Source organism: Triturus cristatus, chromosome 10 (assembly GCF_964204655.1).
Source record: "Triturus cristatus chromosome 10, aTriCri1.1, whole genome shotgun sequence".
NCBI classification, from domain to species: Eukaryota; Metazoa; Chordata; class Amphibia; order Caudata; family Salamandridae; genus Triturus; species Triturus cristatus.
In genome coordinates, this window is record NC_140593.1 from 871,333,381 (window position 1) to 871,353,021 (window position 19,641).

Below are 19,641 nucleotides of genomic sequence, written 5' to 3' on the forward strand. Positions count from 1 at the left end.
AATATCAAATAAGAAGTGAACAGAAATGTTGCAAATTTGGTCTGCATAATTGTAATTTTGCCTGGGCTTAATTACAACACATACAGCCAATCACATGCAACACCTTGAGTTCAGGCACAGTTTCAAACTCCTCTATTGGTCCATTCTTTCATCTCTGTCTTCCTCTCTAACCTGCAATATATCAACATCTGTTGCATTATAACAGGTTCACTACAAATCTCAACCAAGTACTACTGAAACATCAGCACAGAAGAGTTTGAGGAAAACATACATTGCTGTGAAAGTAAAACTTTAAAACCTAGCAGACCCTGAAGCACTGCTGGATAAACTTTACTGCAACAGAACTGATCTACAGATCTGGGCCTCTGCTAGAGCCAGACAATTACAACTGTACCAAATGGTACAATAAGGAACTACCTGAACTAAAATGATCCTACTCTCTAAGGCTAGAGGACAAACTCAATTGCACAAAGAACTGGAGAAGCTATCATAATGCTATCAGGATACCAAAAAAGGCCTCTCCACAAGTTGCGTTAGCACGGTCTCTAACCAAATGAGGGAGATCTTTACCCTTTTTTTAGACCTGTCCATCCAAGACACCTTCAAGAACTGGTCCTGCTCATCACAACAACATTGTGAAGACCTTTGAAGTTCTACGAGTCAAAATCACAAAGATTCGAGACTTCACATCTAATGGCACTGTACCATCCCACTAGACTTTTGAACCTCCAGCCTCCCCTTCAGTCTACTTCCACTTAATTTAAACCCCTGGAAACCTCTGAAACTGGCCATCACAACGAAAGCATACAATCTACCTTTGGAACCATGTTTCTCTGCATACATATATAATTCAAATCCATGCTGGTTGGGAACATCCCAAACTACATAAACACCTCCCTGCTAAAAACAGTGGTTCCCAGAGATCAGAAATATGCCATTATTACCACTTCATAAAAGAAATGCAGACCCATACGTCCTGTCAAACGACCATCCTATCGCTAACCTACTCTTGCATAGGAAAATCATAGAGCTATAGAAAGGCAACGCCCCAGAAATTTGCGGAAGAGACCCACCTCCTCTATGCCCACCAATTAGGATTTTAGACCCTTAAGGTGCTTGGAATTTACTCTTGCCTATGTTAGATAATAGTTTCACTCATGATCAGGGCCATGCAGTGTACTCCAAAATTCAACCATCTCTTCCCTTCTCTTCAACTTCTGTGTATACTCTCTTGCTCAGCTTCTTCTGCAATAACATGTGAACTTGCATATGTTGACACACAAATTCATTTACAACTGCAAAATAGACCCCAAAATGTGACCATCATGAGGTCATGGTCAATCCATGTATTCTGCTGGATGTAGGAAAATTATATCTGCATGAAACCAGAAACAAACTCTGTTGTTGGGACATAGTTAAATACGTTACCTTACATCTGGCACCAAGGGTCACACTGCTGGGTGTACGCAGTTGTATTCCCTGCGCACTTCCATTTTTCCAGGCCAACTGAAGTACCCTGCAGGTGATTTCTTGAGTCCAGGAAAATAGCAAGACAAGGGCCCACCAACTCTAAGCTGCTCAGACACACTCAGACCCACTGTCATCTGTCCGACCGCCAGGACACATAAACATCCTTATGTTGTGGAGGGTTGCTGGACTGCTGGTGATGGTGCAGATGGGTTGTGGCAATCTGATTGGTAGAATTCCTGCCTTCTCTGCCTCCTTATATTTAGTGGTGGGGTGACTAGAGTCAGTTTCTCCACCAAGATGAAAATCAAGGCCTTTGGTCAGGTGGTGGGTCTTTATCTGCAAGGGGATTAGCAGACTAGATATGCCTGGAGGCTCTTATCTGCAGTCGGTAGCTACATAAGCATATTTATTTAATGATTCACCTGGACAAGCAGCAGTGTTGCAGCTCTCAGACTGAAATCTTGGTCCATGGCATCTATTGCCCCCTGCTGGGTGGTGGACGTGACGCCATCGAACACGGAATCCCCCACTGCAGGGTGCACGACAAGGGCTCCAGGGGCTCCACTCACTCCAAAGGCAGAGATCTGGGAAAGAGAAGAGAGAATCAAACGAATAAATAACACTGTAATTGGCAGTAAAGGTGGGGGTATTATACAACAGTTATGCAATATGGGTTTTCAATGATGCACACTGCGCTGAAAACGTATCACTGAGGGCCTGAAAGAGAGGAAAAAAATTGGAAAAGTACTCTTGTGTCTCTCCCATGATTGGGGTAAAATCAATTTTGGGCATTCCAAAAGACATCTATGAATATGAGTGCCCCTTGATTTATATGTAAGCTGTAGAGTCACTGGCAAACCAGCATGCATTAAATTTCTGAATGCAAATTGTGAACAGTTGTACAACTATGAAAACACAAAATAAACAATTTAGCATTTTCACATTTACCTTATTTTGGTTTCTCCATGGAGAAGTTATTATCTCCCTGACAGCAGAATTAATTAGCAGACATTCCTTTTAAATACACACATAGTAAACACATTTACTCTTGTCCCTAATTAAAGTAAATATGCATGTGCTCTCATTGTGGGCACTCATCAGCAAATTGTTGATGAATACCAACATCCATCCCTGACCGTAAATAGACAAAGGCAGCAAAGATTAACTTGTTTATGATGTCACTCAGAACCCAGAGGAGAAAAACTTCCCTGTAATTCACTTTTTTACCCTTCTAAAATGTTATATTATGTATGGTCCCCAAAAACATTTGCCCGTACTTTCACCTGCTATGCGGAGGCAGAGAAGTAATGGAGAGCCATTGATAACATGGTCTCTCCTCCTGTCCCAAATGTTAAAATTAAATACCTTACCTACTACCTTTACCCAACCACAACACCTTCCCTGACTTCCCTCTCCCCAACAGCTGTGCTTTATGCTTCCATTCAAATCAGGCAAACAGTGCTGCGCTGACAGGCTCTCAGACAGCCCTGTCAGCCTGTCCTGTAAGGCCTTTAGGATGTAGCAACAGTAGGTAACAAGTTTATTGGTCAACTGTTGCTGCATCATAGCAGTGAGTTATCAGTTTCAGAAATGATAGTGGCTCTCTACCAGAGCCATACATAACAATATGCTGATGCCCATTCTATAGTAGTTTAGTTGCAGAATGCAATAATATTTAGCTGTGTTAAATAGATATAATTACTTGTACCTTCACAGATATCAGTGTCAGGGCATAGCCTCTCCTCTATCAGTTCTCCAGAGCACAGAGACAGGTTTCCAGTCCAGGGGAATCCAGTTTGCAAGTTGAGACAGACCCGAAACCTACGTTGGATCGAAGCCAGTGGAGTAGGATCGGAGGGCAAGTTGGTCCTGTTGTCAGACAGGAAGGTGGCAAGGATCCTGGGATTGACAGAGGTTAGAGGAAGACAGACGCTGCAGGCTGTCCACTCTGACCATTTACTCAATGAGACAGCCCCTGAAAAAAGAATACACAGATGTATCCAAGAAGCAAAGAAATTCACCAGATGTGAGCATAAAGTCAACACTCTATGTTTTGCTCTACAACATAAAATAACATAATGTGTATTTGTGAAGTGCACATTCACCCAGAAGGGCCTCTTGGCACTGAATAACAGATGTTTATTTCATCCTCACTTGTACCATCTTGTGTGGAAACCTCACTCAAATCTTTCATATCTTATCATTTTAAAAGATGATTCAAGCATTTTTAGGGTGAGGATTTTAGAACATGGGGTCAATTAATTATATCATGTTCACTTTTGCAAAGGATGGTCTGGGCAAAGAGGCACTTTTAGTGATAGTGAAGATGGATAACACAGTATATCAAAGCAATATTAAAAGTCCTTGCAAATCACAATTAAAATGGAAGGTAATAGGGTGTTCCTCCTTCTTTGTGCTGGTAAGAAAATGTCTCAATGGCCAGCGTCTGAGCCTGTGGTAACAAACCATTGACATTTATCAATTGACCTTGGCAATTGGTAAAAATCTGATGAACCGTATCCGCTGAGCAAGTGGCACCTGTGGGCACATGAAAAATAGATGATGGTCCCAAAGAACACTGTGGTCCCCACAATGTCCATCTTGCAATCTGTTTCCTTTTGGATGTTACAACTTCTAACAATAAGGGATGGTGTTCATAATACCAACAAATAGTAAATGTAAATGCAGAGATTAAGGCCTCGAGTTCACTGCAGGACTCTATATCTACCTTCAAACCTACTTGCAAACATTTGCGAAATGCATACTACCTCATTAAAATTCATATGGTAGGATTTATGAAACAGCTTGAGAATGGCACTTTTGCGCGGTGTCGGATGGATACATCCAGCATAATGCAACAATTCGGACAAGGTCGCATCCGTGAAACTGTGCAAATACAGCAACTACAATGTAACCTGGTCAACAATACATCTGGCCTATGGTGTTATACTAAAGAAACCTATTTATGGCACTTAGATCAACCCACAGGTACCTTAGGGAGAGACAGAAATATGGGCAGGAATTAACACAACTAGATTCATCAGGACAGACACAGAGAGAAACAGATAGAAATAAAAAACGTTTTTTTTAAATCTAGATAGTGACTAACAGATTGACAAACTGACTGATAGAACAATAGATATATGCATTAGAACTAGAGATGTATATATAGCATTATGTGAGCAAACTGATGAGTCAAACAAGAGACCAGCAGCAATTTTGATCCTAACCTTCTCACACATTCAACACATTTTAATTACCTGATGGACTCCCAGCGATCCCTAAGGATTTGGAAAAACTACCACAGGAAAGCCCAGAGTCCTCAAATTTGTTAATCAAGAAAACACAAATGGATTGTCTCTTAACTAGATTAAGATTACACCAAGACTCTCGGTTTCCCCTCCTCCCGCCATCATTATATTCATTATTTGATTCATTGCTTTTTTGGCACCTATCAAGTATCACAGTAAATGGAACAAGGTGGCAACATCTCAGCCCTAATGTCCTCTTCTGATTTTGTACCTGGGGTTTGGATCTTTAAAATAGAAGATTGGTGCATGTCCCTGTTAAATTCACTGTAACCCATAAACATGTGCTTCCCCATAGTGTCTGTATATTGTATGCAGCTGAGTACAATCAGGATAGCGAAGGCTCCAGTTACAGATACCTAAGACACAATTGGTTTATAAGTTCAGTTTCAAACAAGCTCTGATTTAAAGTCTTCCCTCAGGTAAATATTAATTGGTTTTGTCCTCAGCATTGGCTCAGTGTGGTTCTCATGGTGTTAGTTGAATGTAAGCTTGAACAGTTACTATTTAAGTCTTTTCCTTAAGCACATTTAGATTTGTCCAGCCCTCAGGCATAAGCTATGTGCATTCCACAGCCTGTAGCCCTGAACTCACCGGTTCCTTCCTTCCTATAGAACAATAATCAATGTGTGGGTAAATCAACTGCTTCGAAACATTCAGCTATTTTCAAATATTTGGTCATGTAGACCTTGCTTGTAGGCAATAATAAGTAAATAAAATTAATCTCAGTTTGCATAGTGATAAAAGACTGAAGTCTGTAATGGCTTTACATAATAATGTTACCTTACTCATTGATGACTGTCAGCAGAACATGCACAGCTCCTTTCTCTCTACCAAGTGTGGGTATGTACCACTAAACTACTTGCAGGTTTCCATTTGCCTAATTCCATTTGTCTTTGCCGGAGTTAGGAAAAAAACAAAGGTGCTTTCGAAATGAAAAGAAGGATCCAACAACATAATAGTAAAGATTACAAACCCTGGTACATACCTTCACAGTTCTTCATGGAGCACTGAAGATCTCCCTGTGAGCACACACTGCAAAATAAGTAAAATGTCCTGTGAGCATCAAAAGCCAGGTCTGCTGCAGCTGAATGTTGAACAGTCTTCTTACACAAAGGGAGTTTATTAATGTCAACCTGATACATAAACTTTGGGCATGAATATTCCATGCTAGAGCTTGTTCTTGAATATATTGTGGATTGAGTGCTAAATACATATCTGTTACGCAGTGTTGCATTACTACTGTTTTACTGACAGTGTGGACTCCAAAATTAATTCATTGATATCGCTGGCACTATAAATATTCTATGAACTGTGGGTGAGTTTTGAGTGGATGCGTTGATATGTCTGGGCTATAAATAGCCTATGAGTAGAGTGTGAGTCCTGAATAAGTTCACCAACAAGACATGGGCAGATAAAACAAATCATAAACAAGTAGCAGTTAATGCACTTAGATCAACTGCACATATGAATGAATGAATGATTACAGACTTATATAGCGCGTAGCTACCCGGAGGCATCCCAGCGCTTAACTCACTAGATCTTGAGGAAATCAGGCAAACAGGAAGGTTTTTAAACTCTTCCTGAACCTGAGATGGTTAGCTTCCATTCTGATGGAGTCGGGGAGTTTGTCACTAAGTAAGCAATCCAAAATCAAAAAAGTCAGAAATTGGGGTGTGAAGGTACTCCCTATGGTCATATATCATTATGGTGATTCAAGTCAATAATAGAACACTTTGTACAATGAGCTGTTGTGATCCGTTAAACCATCATATTATTTGAAGATCATATATGATAAAAGGTAAACTTGATTGTAACCTATACAAAAATCAGTAGCCAATGAGTTTTGCTTCATCAGAACTTCTTCAAGGCCTGTACAAACTGCAATTAGTGTTGTTCTATGTCGCCCAATAATTCATTGGGATTATCATTTGTGGTGTATTTTCCTCTCGCTTGTAAACTTATAGGCGAATGTGACCTCCAGTTTCCTCTATATGTTAATACACACTTCCATACTTCTTAGTCACAGGCAATTAGTAATCACTATCCATTCCTGTTCCCTCTAGTAAGGTACCCGGACAGTGTTGTATATTGGAAGTATATTTTCAAAGCCACAACGGGTAACCCAAGAATCTCTAAGGACCAAGGGTACTACGTAGTGAAAGGAACAGTGGTCCTTAGGCAATAAATGCACGTGCAATATTTATAGAAATATACATCATTTGGGTGCAGAAGTGCTGTGTTTCTGAAATAAGCGACCCTCATTTTACATATATTTACTGGTCACAGCTTGTTTTTTTGCCTGTGTGTTTATTGTTTTGTCTCTTTTTTAAAACTTGTTCTAGAACGACCCCAGCAGGGGTATATTCCATACTCCGTGTTTAAAAAAAATTATTATTAAACATTCTTTTTTCATTGTTATTGGAACAATCGTTGGGAACTATATTTCTCTAAGCATTGCACATACATTTATTGCCTAGGGACCACTGTTACTTTCTCTATGTATATCGGGAGTACGTCACCAATGAGTCCTGGTAGTGCAGATCTTGAGAAAGCAGTGGAATTAAACATGCTGGGGTCTTTGAAATATGTGCACTTAAGTTTGAGCTTCTAAGTTAGAGGATACAATCTTAAAACTATGGAGGAATCAAGACTTCCTTCAGCTGATGCAACTGGGTTAATCGTTCAATGAACTCTTTTACATGGACAAACTTTTCATAACTATATCCTATATAAAGATGAGTAAAGAACAACCCAGACAGATAATGCTTCAGGCACAACAAAAGATAAAAAGAGTTTCAACTGTAAATGTATTAGTCACATCCAATTGTCAGAGACAGTTGTGAGTCACACGCATAATGTTATACATTTGCTTATGGTAAATAGCCTTTGTCCAGTGGCATATTAAGGTAGCCGTTGGCTATAATGCAAGCAACATAAATGGGATTGCTTGATTTGACATCCCCAAATCCCTCAGCCATGCTCTGAATTTGCCCTGGTTTGTAGGTTGCAAGATAAATAGTGATTCTGTTTCTATATGAATTGTGCGTTAAGGTGATTTAATGAATATTTGTGTGATGTGATAATCTTTAAAATGTATTGTGGCGTCAAAGGTGTTGAAAATTACAAACAATCTGGAGACAATTTGATAGGTAGACTTGGGATTCACTACCAATGATTTTTTTTAATGTTGCAAATGGCAGAATTGTAAGTGTTCTCAACAAAATTGGTTAAGACTTCAATTTTAAAGGACTATTTTTAGGCACTGTGAAGAGTGGTTCAAGGGGATATATATATGTATGTACTCAAAGAATTCTTCAGCAAAGTTTGTGACAAATGGTTCAATTTTACATGCAGGCATTAAAATCTGTCAAAAATGAATATAAGTTAGCAAACTGCAAGACAATGTAGGACAAAATCCCTCCACTAAACAGTTTTTATAAATGGGGCCTATCAGATGCTTACAAGCATATTTAGCCAAGTATGTCAACACTATAGTAGAGAATTCAAATGCAACTCTAGAGATACGAATCTTGACAGTCAAATATTATTTTGAGAGGAATTCCTCAGGTTTAACTCCACACAGCACCATCCATACTCGGTGCTAATGACATTGAGTACCTCTACCCAAACCCTAGACTGGCAGAAGTGCCTATATTTCTCGTTATCTACAATAGTATTCATTTTTGCCCATGCTACAGTAATTCAGAGTTACCCACTCTCCATAATCATGCAGTAAAGCTGAGCATTTATTACGCCACAATGTAATACATATTTTTTTAAGTTTTTACAATGTATAGTAATGAACATATTTTCCTAGTTTCTGAAATACTATAGATGGACACATTTCAAATAGCTTTATGTTTCTTCCATGTCAACTCGTGTTCTGCTGATATGAGTTTGAACTGCAGGTGTACTATTAGATAGGAGTTACCTTATTATTATTATAGAGGATAGAGGTCACACATAAATCTCCACAGTATGTGCTTTAAAGCATCTATATAGCCTACTATGATTGGAACCTATGACCAACTACTACAGTAGGTGCATTAACTCATAATGCCTTATTCTGAATAGAATGAGAACTTGCTACCTGAAGGCTGTATATAGATATCTGCAACAGGCGTGTTAAACCATTGACCGATTTCATGGAGATTGGAACCAGTGGTCTGCATATTACTCATTCCCAATATCATGAAGAGATGCATATGTATGGACTGTATTCTTTCTATTTTCATGTTTTAATTTTGCTCTCCTCCCTGGTCCCTCTTTTCAAGATTTGGTTTCTTCCTTTCTTCGAACATACCACTGGCTACATTGTTACCACAGCCTGCTTTCATCACTCTTCCCTCTTTCCTCCAGATCTTCTGGTTCCAATATAACCAGCCTCAAAGGTTTGTAAAAAGTTACGCTGGGTGGACGAGGAGTGCAGATCTCTTAAAGAAGAGTTAAAACCCCTAATACACACAGAGGCTTACCAGATGGAATCGGGAAAGCTAGATCATGTTATCAATTGCGAATCATCAAAAATAAAGAAACAGCAATTGAATCTAAATGGTTTTAATGAGCAGCCCAAGTTAAAGACCTAGATTCCTTTTACCAGAAAATCGGTGAAGCCCTAAGGGAGAGTAGGAGTGTCCTTGGGGCAAATGAAACACTTCTCCAACATATGTGGACCTGGAATTCAGCATCACAACACTGTAACAGAGATTAACCCTGATCACAAAAGGCAATTTCTGGAAGAAATTTTAAGAGGGAACAAAAAACAGAACACAAACAGAGAAAAGCAAACAATGATCTTCAGAAAAAAGTAGTCAAATCACAAACTTTTTCCATATAAATGACACACAAGTTGAAGAAGCAAACTCAATTTCCTACTTAGGGTACCCTCCACCGGGATCCGCAAATCACCAAGGCGATTCAGAGAACAGAAGCCTCCATAAACACAATTCTCTGGATGGTCCGTCTCCATGGCAATCACTTTTTAATCAACATAGACAGAATGCTACAGACAAATGCTGGTGCCCAGATCACCTATGGAGTTGAGCTTTGGGACTGTGATAAAAATATCTAAAATAAGATGCAATGAATGAAAATTATGGGCAACTCTATTGATGCTGCGAACAGCTTTCCACACCCCGGCCCTTAGAAGCAGATGTCAACTATGCTTCAATAGAATGCAGGTGGCAAAAAGCCCTAATGAAGTATGGTTTGAAAAGTCTGAGATCCACAGGAACAAATTAGATTGACAAACCCTGGAGAGAGCACTTCAACCTTGGCCACATGTCAACATTCATCATTAGTTGGAAAAAAGAGGCAGCCCATCTAGGCCTAGACTCAACTCCTGACAATGCAGCTCTCAGACTCATTGCTATGCTAAGAATAAATCTGACTGTAAATAAACAATTCACCACATTGAGATCAGCTAAAAAACGGTCATCCTCGAGAACCTTTTTAGAACTATTTGACATCACACCACAAGTACATCAATACCTGGGAAAACGTAGTGGCGGCTCCTCCGCTAAGGCAGAGGAGCGTCGCCCCTCCGCCTTAAGCAGTGTAAAAAAAGGAAAAATAAAATTATAATAACTCAAGGGTATTATCATTTTATTTTTTCCCGTTGCATAGTGTTGTGGAGCTGGGCTGGTCTCTGGGCAGGGGAAATAGTGGTTTGCACTCTGTATGTGAGCATGAGTGATTGGCCGCCCTCTCAGGCCAGCCAAATAGTCATGCGCTCATTGCATGTTCTCAATGCAGACTGCATTACAGCCTGCTTAGAGAACATGCCCACCCTTCCAGCCCCTGGGATCAATCGCAATGCTGCATTGCAGTGTTGTGATTGGCTACAGGGAGCGTGGGAGCCCAGGTGCTTCCTGTTTCCCCCAAGAAGCCAGGAAGAGGACGCAGGAGAAGCAGCAGTGGCCGGCCAACCAGCCGGCCAGGAGGTAAGTGATTAATTTATTTAACCCTATCACTCCTCCACCCCTTAACCCCATACCGTCCCACTGCTGCTTCCATGCAGCAGCCGCCTCTGGGAAAATGTATATATTTTAGTGAAAAAAAGTCCCTTCTCCTTAGTCAGAAGTGAAATCCTTCTCCTCAACTCAGCACTGGAAAAAGGCCATCAGTCATTAATACCATACTCTGTCTGCGATTACTCGTGGATCTCAGTCACTTCACCTGAAGTAGTCAATTATATGACAGGACAAGTGGTTACACCATCAGATTCATTTTGGAAAAGGAACATCTAAAAGATGATGATTCATGTGTCTTTTTCCTTCTTTGACAAAGTCACTAGTCGAATGAGAAAATACCTTGTCAAATGTTAGGACATTTCAGAAAAGTCTCTCAAAACTGAGGCTGACAGAGCTTTCCTTGTGCCACCACCATTAATAACAGTTTTAATGAGGACTTTTTACCAAATGTTATTTTAAGCAATCAAATTACTTTTATCCCTGCAGAGTGACTCCCGTTGTTTCTAAATACTGCAGAAAATACATTTATTCAACATGGCCTCTGCACAACAGAAGTATTGGCTACACGTTTACACTCATTTAGTTACTGCCCTGCAAGATAAATGACAAATGATATCCTTTTTATGGTAATATCGCTTCTATGTTCCACCGAGCCCTATTTCTAGTTTTAATTTCAAGTGGATACGATATTGTGCATTCATTTCTAATGTAAAATAATTATTCCCTGTCAGACACTATAATAGCCTCTTTAAGGAATTCTCTGTCTCCTCTCATTTCTGCTCCTTCACCACGTTTCTGCTTTCATTGTGTCAAAAACTTTCTTGTGATCTTGCACCTTCTTGATTTTAGCTGATTTCTCTCTCATTTATAATGGCCACTTTTTGCTATTTAATTTTAGTGCACAGAAGCAGCTGTGGCTGCCATTAAACTGTCACGGCTGGAGGAATCCATGCTTGATATTGGAGTAGCGCAATATAGACTTCAGCCTTACATGTCACAGTAATGTCCTACACGTGACACTATATTTACCTTGTACCATATTTTTACTAACATGTGTGAACATTTAAATGCATTAATGACATTTATTTACTGTAGAAAGTAGAGTTTTATAAACGTGTGAACTAATGTTCAGTTTAAACATGAAGATGTATTCTGTTCACGTTTGCATTTATACTTAGTCACATTTGCATATATTCCGAAAGTCATATTTGAACGTGTAATCATGTATGCTTTTACTCATGTTTGCATTTGTACTTGAGTTACATGTACACAAGTATAACCATGTATTTGAAGTGCACGGTTAAATGTTTAATTAAAGTTAGCCAGACTAAAGGCTTTGATTTTGACACGTATTTTGCTTGGTTAGCGTGTTATTTCTTTTGCAGGTGCCTTCTCAAGATTTCATTAGCTAGAGAAAGGAGTATTACTGTTTGTACTAGTTTCTTGATAGTAAGGCTTGAGAAGAGAAATCTTGACAAGAAATGTGAAGACCTAATGAGCAGATTAATCCTCCTATTCATCGAGTATCTAGAATGAGGAATGCTCAAGGTTGCAAAAACTGTTCAAGTTCTGTGGGATGGAAAAGTCTGGTAATGTTGCAAATTTCATACCAGAAGAGAAATTATTGGTTCCTGAGGGTGTGGAAAGAGATATTGTTGTTGAAGTTTTACTGATTTTAATTACCGTTAACACAGTTAAAAGTTAGGTCTGATTCTCTTAGACTTTGGGGGTTACAGACCTCTCTGCTTCCTTTATTCTTGCAAGTGTGAAGTTTCATGCTAAACACTTATTCAAAATGCTGAAAGACTTCTACTGGAGTTTTTACTATGCTGACACCTTCTCGCATGTCCGAATTTCCTTGAGACCCTATTCTACGAACAATCCGTATTCAAAACTTAGGGCCTCGATTAGATGACTTTAGAATTATACATTTTTAGGAGAGAGAATCAGAGTTTCATTAAGGAACACCCATTCCCATTCCTCAGTTTTTGCATTGCTGTGATTATTTCATATCTTATTATACTTAGACTGAACCTATTGTAATATTTCAGTTTGCCAATTCTGTATCTTTTTAATATTCTCTTGATATGCATATATACTGGCCTGATCATTAATTAGCAATAAAACTAATTATCTTGAATTACTGATTTCTGGTCCTTATTGTGGGGCCAAATGGGCTAAACAAATGTTGAATTGTTCTATTATTGCTAATTCCCTTTCTGTCTCAGTCAACTTAAAAAGATCCATCAGATGAGAGATTGTAAATCACATACCTGCACGCTCTCAATATTATTAATATTTTTCCTCCAGTTGCCACAGTCTGATTTTTTGCAGTTTTATATAGCGCAAACTCAACCCAAATGTATTGGAGTGATTTATATGACCACCAGTTACATTACACCAGGCCACATTTATTTTTGTAGGTATGGGGAGATTAACTGGTTTGCCCAGAATCATAAGATTTTGAGGCAACGCTGAGTGTAGGACATGGTTTCCCAGTTTCAAAGTTGGCACCTTTGGCCATAATGCGTCATCCTCTCTGGGTTCTGCAGGTAAATGTACTGAATAATTTCCCAGCACTTCTGTTGTGCAACAGAGGTGTTTTCTAGCTCCCTTGCTCTTTTGTCTGGTCAGAAATGAGGTCAGTGCCTTTTTAAGACAACCTAAACCCTGATACACTAAGGATGAAGGCCAAAAAGATCCAAATCCTATAATTTGCTGAAGGCACTCTCTTAATATCGCTGACAGGATTATCTATGCACACAGTAAATGAGGTTTGGTATTGTAGTAGCACTGCCTTAACTAATGTCATTTTTCTGAAAAACACTAGTCGATTAAAGAGATGTTTTTTTAATTAACAAACAACTCCTCAAGTGGGTGACAGCTTTTCACTAACTTGACAGTGGACTCAACAGTAGGTTGAGTTGGATTAATCAAAAAGAGAACACAGACCAAACCATAAAACATTCTAGTGTAGCTGTATCATGTCTAGTCAGCCAACCGGCAGCGTGTCAGTACATGCCACCCTACAAGTGTGCAATATGAAGTCTGTAGCAGCTGTCACCTATCAAGCAGAATTGTGGGGATATGTAGACACCAAAGAGCTGCAAACAACTGCAAACTCTTTTTTAAGATGAACTTGAAATTTGTCCAGGCAGTCAGTTGACAGCTTTTTGCCCAAAACACAATATGAAACCCATCTCAAAGACTAAGGCACTTGCTCCAATATGATAATGTTATGTATTGATGTTTTGTACGGTGAGCATATAACCTGGGAGATATCCTGGTCCCTAAGAAAGGGAGTAGCTGTCTGACTGGGCCTTATTGGAATAGCCAAGATTTTCTTTTTTTGCAAAATCCGCCTGGAACCACCCACATAGGAATCGAAAGGCATGAATATATATGGGATTCTCTTATCCTTTACACAGGCAGCAGAAGATCTCTGAGTGCTAAGATCTGATACCACAAAATGGCTAGTGTTTTTTTAATCAAAATATTTGCTTTATGCCTGGTGCACCAGGATCAAGGCCCTAGCTATTACCAAGTAGCACATAATTAATCCCACTACTTTTATAAATGTTATTAAAATAGAGTTTTAAAATGATATATTTTACACGGTAGGATTAAAAATATTGGGACGTAGTCTTAATCTTAGGGATGCATTTATGAGCATGTTTACAAGAAGTAAGATATATAGCTGGATAAACTAGGGTAAGAACTTGTATTTATGTGTCAGGGGTGTACAAAATATGCAACAGCATCAACTAAATTATGCAACAAGGAAATGCAAGTAATGCAGAGAAACGCTGAAGATTTTTTGAGATTATTACTTTATTGTGTTGTTATATTTACACATGTTAATACTGTTTGGGCACAAGTTTTGCCTCAAAAGCACCACTTTAACAAAAAAATACCTCAATCAGCAACTAAAAGGTGGTTGGTCAACCTTAGCAAAGGGCCTTCCAATGCTCAGCAACATGTCTTGCTGTGTTTTATTAACTTTTGATCCCTTTGAGCTATATAACATTTTTTGTTAAATCAGCAAATTATACAGATGATGTGCTTTGTGGAAAATGTGACAAAACCATAATTATGTTGAAAACTACACAGTCACTGAATAACATAATCACACTCGCCCTGCTTGCAATTAATGCATGTTAGGTCTGGGGCCATATCATGATCAACTACAGTGGCTCAGCATGAGCCAAGTGCCTGTTTTTGCAGTTTTTAAAGTGCAATCAATTAAACAAATATTTTTACCTTCAGTAGCCATCTTTCTAGTGTAAACTCTAATCGAATAATACTCACATTGTGAATCCCCCCAGGTACACACAAGATCTAGAAAATCTTGCAGCTCCAGTGTGCCAACAGGTGATGCCATCTGCTTCCATCACCACTCCATCCCACCGCCAGAAATACACAGAGCAGCATATAGGTGCCAACCCTGCACGAAGGTTTTCAGTTGCCTCTAAAGTCCTTTACTTTACAAACTGTTATTCAGATTCGAGCGGGAATAGTAAATCTGACCTCTCTGTAGTCCACCACTTTGCCTATTGTTGGAGAGGAAAAGTACATTTTACCTCTCCGAAATCAAACTCTTACTTTATTGTTGTACAGTTTGGAGTGGGAATAATACATCTGATTGTCTTTGATGTATTTTTAGTAAGTTTTGATGCGATGGACTTATGATGTTCTTTTAATGCATATTTTTTATTGTTTAATAGATTGGAGTTAACATTGTAAATGTTATCCTTTCATGCCTAAAAAGGATGTATTTTAATTTTTTTAATTTTCTATTTAGTAGTATTTGGGAATATTTTTATTTCTTGACTTCAATGTTTTGTGTTTTATTAGATGAATTTAATTTTCATAATGTTTAATTTGAAAGATTTAGGAATTAAATTGTAGGATTTTATTTTGTATATTGTTTTTATGAAATTTTTAAATAGTATTAATTTACTCTTTATTTAATTATTATATTCTGACTTAACGTTTATATTTATTTAAATGTACTTTATGTTTTTTTCGATTTCTTATTCTATACTTATTTTGAAGTTACGTTTTTTGTATTATTTTCAGGTTATTAAATGTGTGTTTACATTTTCTGTATTATATATATATGCAAATGTATTTAACACATATTTTTTCAAAGATATTATAATGGCAATTTAGTTTTTTTAAATATGAATACAATATTTTGTGTACTATATTTTTGTTGTTGCGATTTTTGCACTTTACATAATAGTTATGTAAGTCGATATATTTGGCCTCACTATTTTTGACAAATTACTTTGTATGTGTTGAATTGCGATATTTGTACCTCAATATTATCTTATAGAAGTGAACAGACAACCCTGATTGCCACATCATCCATGTGAAGCATCCATCACAGCCTTGATTTTCGGCGAGAGTAAGAACGGTCTGTCACAAGTCTGATTAGCTTCCCTCATCCATCTTGTCTGAGAGGCTTCTCCAGTGCTACTCCCACAGCAGGTATTGTGACATGGCTTGCATACAGTCTCCATTTTAGAGTCAACTTCTTAGGTTGACATCTCTTTCTTGCGGTGCCCTTTACCACACTCTCCTGCTAAACGTGTGAATGTGCTGTATGTGTACTTGCGATAGGCACTGATGACCTGTAGTCTGTACAGTTAGTTTCAGGGTCGTACATGAAGAACATGATGCCACAGATTTCCCTCTTTTCTGTGCTTGTTTAGAGGCATTTCCTTATAGCTAGACAAAACCAAATGAGATGCTCTACTCCTACTGTGCAAAGTCTTTTTGAGAGAAAGATTTCTATGCTGGGAATTAACACAGAACTACTGACATCGGTGACTGAGATGAAAACATACCAACATGTCCTGATAGTGTTGGTCTAATATAGAGTCCAGCTATATTTGTAGGAACAGTTTAACATGGCACCACCAATGTTTTAGGTCAGGTACTTATTTAATGGGTCTCCTGAGTAATTTTCTCACATATGCCCAATTCTCCTTTTCACCTCTACGCGAAGACGTTTGATTGACAAGTATTTATCCTCTTCAGCTAGACAGAAGGCACCTGTTCTTGTCTGCACGTTGTTCAAGCTTGAACCTTTAAAAAGAATTGCCCTACTGTAATATTAACTTTCTTTGAATTCTATTAACTAAGAGTGGCCCTAGAAATAAACATCCCTGCTAATGGGAGACAGGTACTAACTACTCACTTAACCTCACACGGGCTCGTTAATACTGGTGCAGAAGTTACCTTCGTGATAGAGGCGCATGAAGCCTTTGGTATGAAGTCTACTCCTCCTGTGTAGATTATCCTGCAGTCAATGCTAGCACGAAAATATTTCATACATACACTGAGGCAGCACCACCACCTGCTTACAGACCTTATGAAACTTAGAAATACCATTAACATACCAGGAACATCACAATTTGTTCCAGGGCGCCCACCCACATATACCACGCAATGAATGAATGGTTCCTCTCAGTGATGATGGGGCAGCCTGTCCAGTCTTAGCTGGCTACATACTATTTCCAAATAAAGCTGCCTTTAATATTGGTGTGGTATGTACTTCATATACACAGTTAGATTGTATCGACGTCTAATGCAATATGTTATGCATTCAATAACAATTGCCCCAGGAAGGGCTGTTCAAGCTAGGTAACCACAGATATCTGGGCCTGCTATTAGTCCAGTTACTATCAATGTAATTATGGGTAAGGTACCCACCAAACAGAAGGAAATCCCATTTTGGATAGTACAAAAAGCAAACCAGCTTGAAGCAATGTTTCCTCATATGGAACCCAAAGATAAGTTTAGAGTTCTCAGTATGTGTCTTCCACTGATCTGATTTAGATACCACCAAGCAGACACCAGATTCTTCTACAAAACGCTGGGAAAAGACAAACAAAAAAGAATAACAGAAAACATGGGGTGGATCTCAACAACAGAACTTCACTGAAAAACGTTATAACTTATGCAACCGTGATGCAATTAAACAGCCCGAAATGTATTAGTATTCTGATATGCATCCTTCTCGTTCTTTTCAGGATTCCTCGGACAGGAAATCACAGAGAGGTGGATGAGGTGAACGCAGACAGAAAGAGTATGTAAAACCGAAAAAAGACTCACAACTATTTTCCGATCATCATAAAAAAGAAAGAAAAGCTTCCACAACAAAAAACACAATTCAGAATAAAGAAAGTGGCAGGAATATCAGCTAAATATACTACAAATTCTCAGGACGCTTCTACTGAACAAGACATGGGCTAAAATGTTGCTTGACAGTGCAGCAGAGGTCTCAATAGTTTGCCAAAACCTTCAAGAGTTTCTAGTGATGAGACCAACTGACATATATATTCAAGATGAAAAGCCAGACCAGCAGCTAAGCCCTCCAGGCAGACTTTATGATTTGGACAGCAACATTGAGGGTGATATACCGCATACTATTAAAGTATTATTCTGGCAACATTTGAGAAATGCTCATGACATTCTCTTGGTTGAGAAAGATTGGCTGCCTGAGTTTGTTACAAAAGTCCCACAGGGGAGGAGGTATTATTACCATCCTTTTTGGTTCTTGTTTGTGAGGAACTTAAAGAAGCTTATGCAACAGAAGGGAATCTTGCCCAACCTCCTGAATTATATCACAATCAAGCAGGCTTGGACAAAGACTCGACTTATCACATTATACCAATTAGTTCCAGCCCGCACGTGCCACCACAATACCCTATCAAACATGAAGCTAAACGCCCTGTAATGGAAATTCTATTGCAATTAGAATATCAAGGCGTAATACAACCTTGCATCTCTCCCATGAACAATCCTCTATTCCCTGTAGCCAAACCTGATAATTCCTATTGAATTGTCTTGGACTATAGACATTTAAATAGTCATACTTGTACCTTTGCTATACAAAATTTGCATAGCACTGCTTTAATGAACAGCATAGTTTGCAAATGTTAGAAATGGGGATCTCTAGTTGGCAGTTGTGTGCACCCTGTCCAAATAGGGACTCTTCCTTCAAGTCAGGGTAATAGAGTTGCACACCCAAGATAACCCCTGCTCACCCCCTTGGTAGCTTGGCACGAGCAATCAGGCATATCTAAAAGGCAATGTATAAGGCATTTGTACATACAACACACAGTAACACAGTGAAAATACTACAAATGGACACCACACAAGTTTAGAAAAATAACCAATCTTTAACCAAACAAAACAGGACTAAAAAGCCAAAAATCCAACATAGATATTACTTTTTAAAGGCATAAGCAATTCCGTCTATAGTACTCTATGGATGTGTTGAATTTAGAACAATGGACTTTTGATGCCTCAAAATCTGAGACGAAAAACAGCCGTAAAGAAGGGAAGCGTTGGAAAATACAAGCAATGCATTGTTTCATGAGTCCCAGGAGAGTGGAGTGTCAGTTCTGTTGCACGTAGGAGAAGTCTTGTGTCGATTCCTTACTACGAGGAGAAGCGATGTGTCGAATTCCGAAAGAGCCTCCTTACTGCGGGGCGATGTACTGGAAACTTGGCACACAGTTGCAATACATGGAAAACCCAGATGCACTGGGGTCAATGTGGCTGTGGCAAAAAAGGAAATGCATCTATTTTTCCAGCCTCAAGCAGGTGATGTGTGGATTCCTTCAGCTGCACAGCAGGGCCTGCGTAGGAGTCGGAGCAGGGTCTTGGATGTCGGAGACACAGTGCTCTGGACTCGGGTTGCGGCGTTTTTTCCTGCCACGAGCAGGTGCTGCATGGATTTTTCGGCTGCACTGCAGAGATGCGTTAGATTTTCACCTGTACGGCAAGCCTACGGTGGGAAAAACAGGTGAGGAGGCTCGCCGCATGGATTTTCTTCTTCTTCCTGCATCAAAGCCAACTCCAAGAGCCCAGAA

General features: G+C 39.0%; 1 protein-coding gene across 1 annotated transcript in view; it reads right to left on the minus strand.

Annotated features, from left to right (window-relative positions):
• The window catches only part of LOC146796142 (SCO-spondin-like), a 1,481,201-nt gene that overhangs the window by 323,234 nt on the left and 1,138,326 nt on the right, over positions 1-19,641 (minus strand). Inside the window, exons 101-103 of the mRNA XM_085631266.1 lie at positions 5,767-5,813; positions 3,179-3,445; positions 1,893-2,054 (exon numbers count right to left, since the gene is read on the minus strand). Of these exons, the coding sequence (XP_085487392.1) occupies positions 1,893-2,054; positions 3,179-3,445; positions 5,767-5,813 (476 nt within the window). The remainder of the gene's footprint in view (positions 1-1,892; positions 2,055-3,178; positions 3,446-5,766; positions 5,814-19,641) is intronic.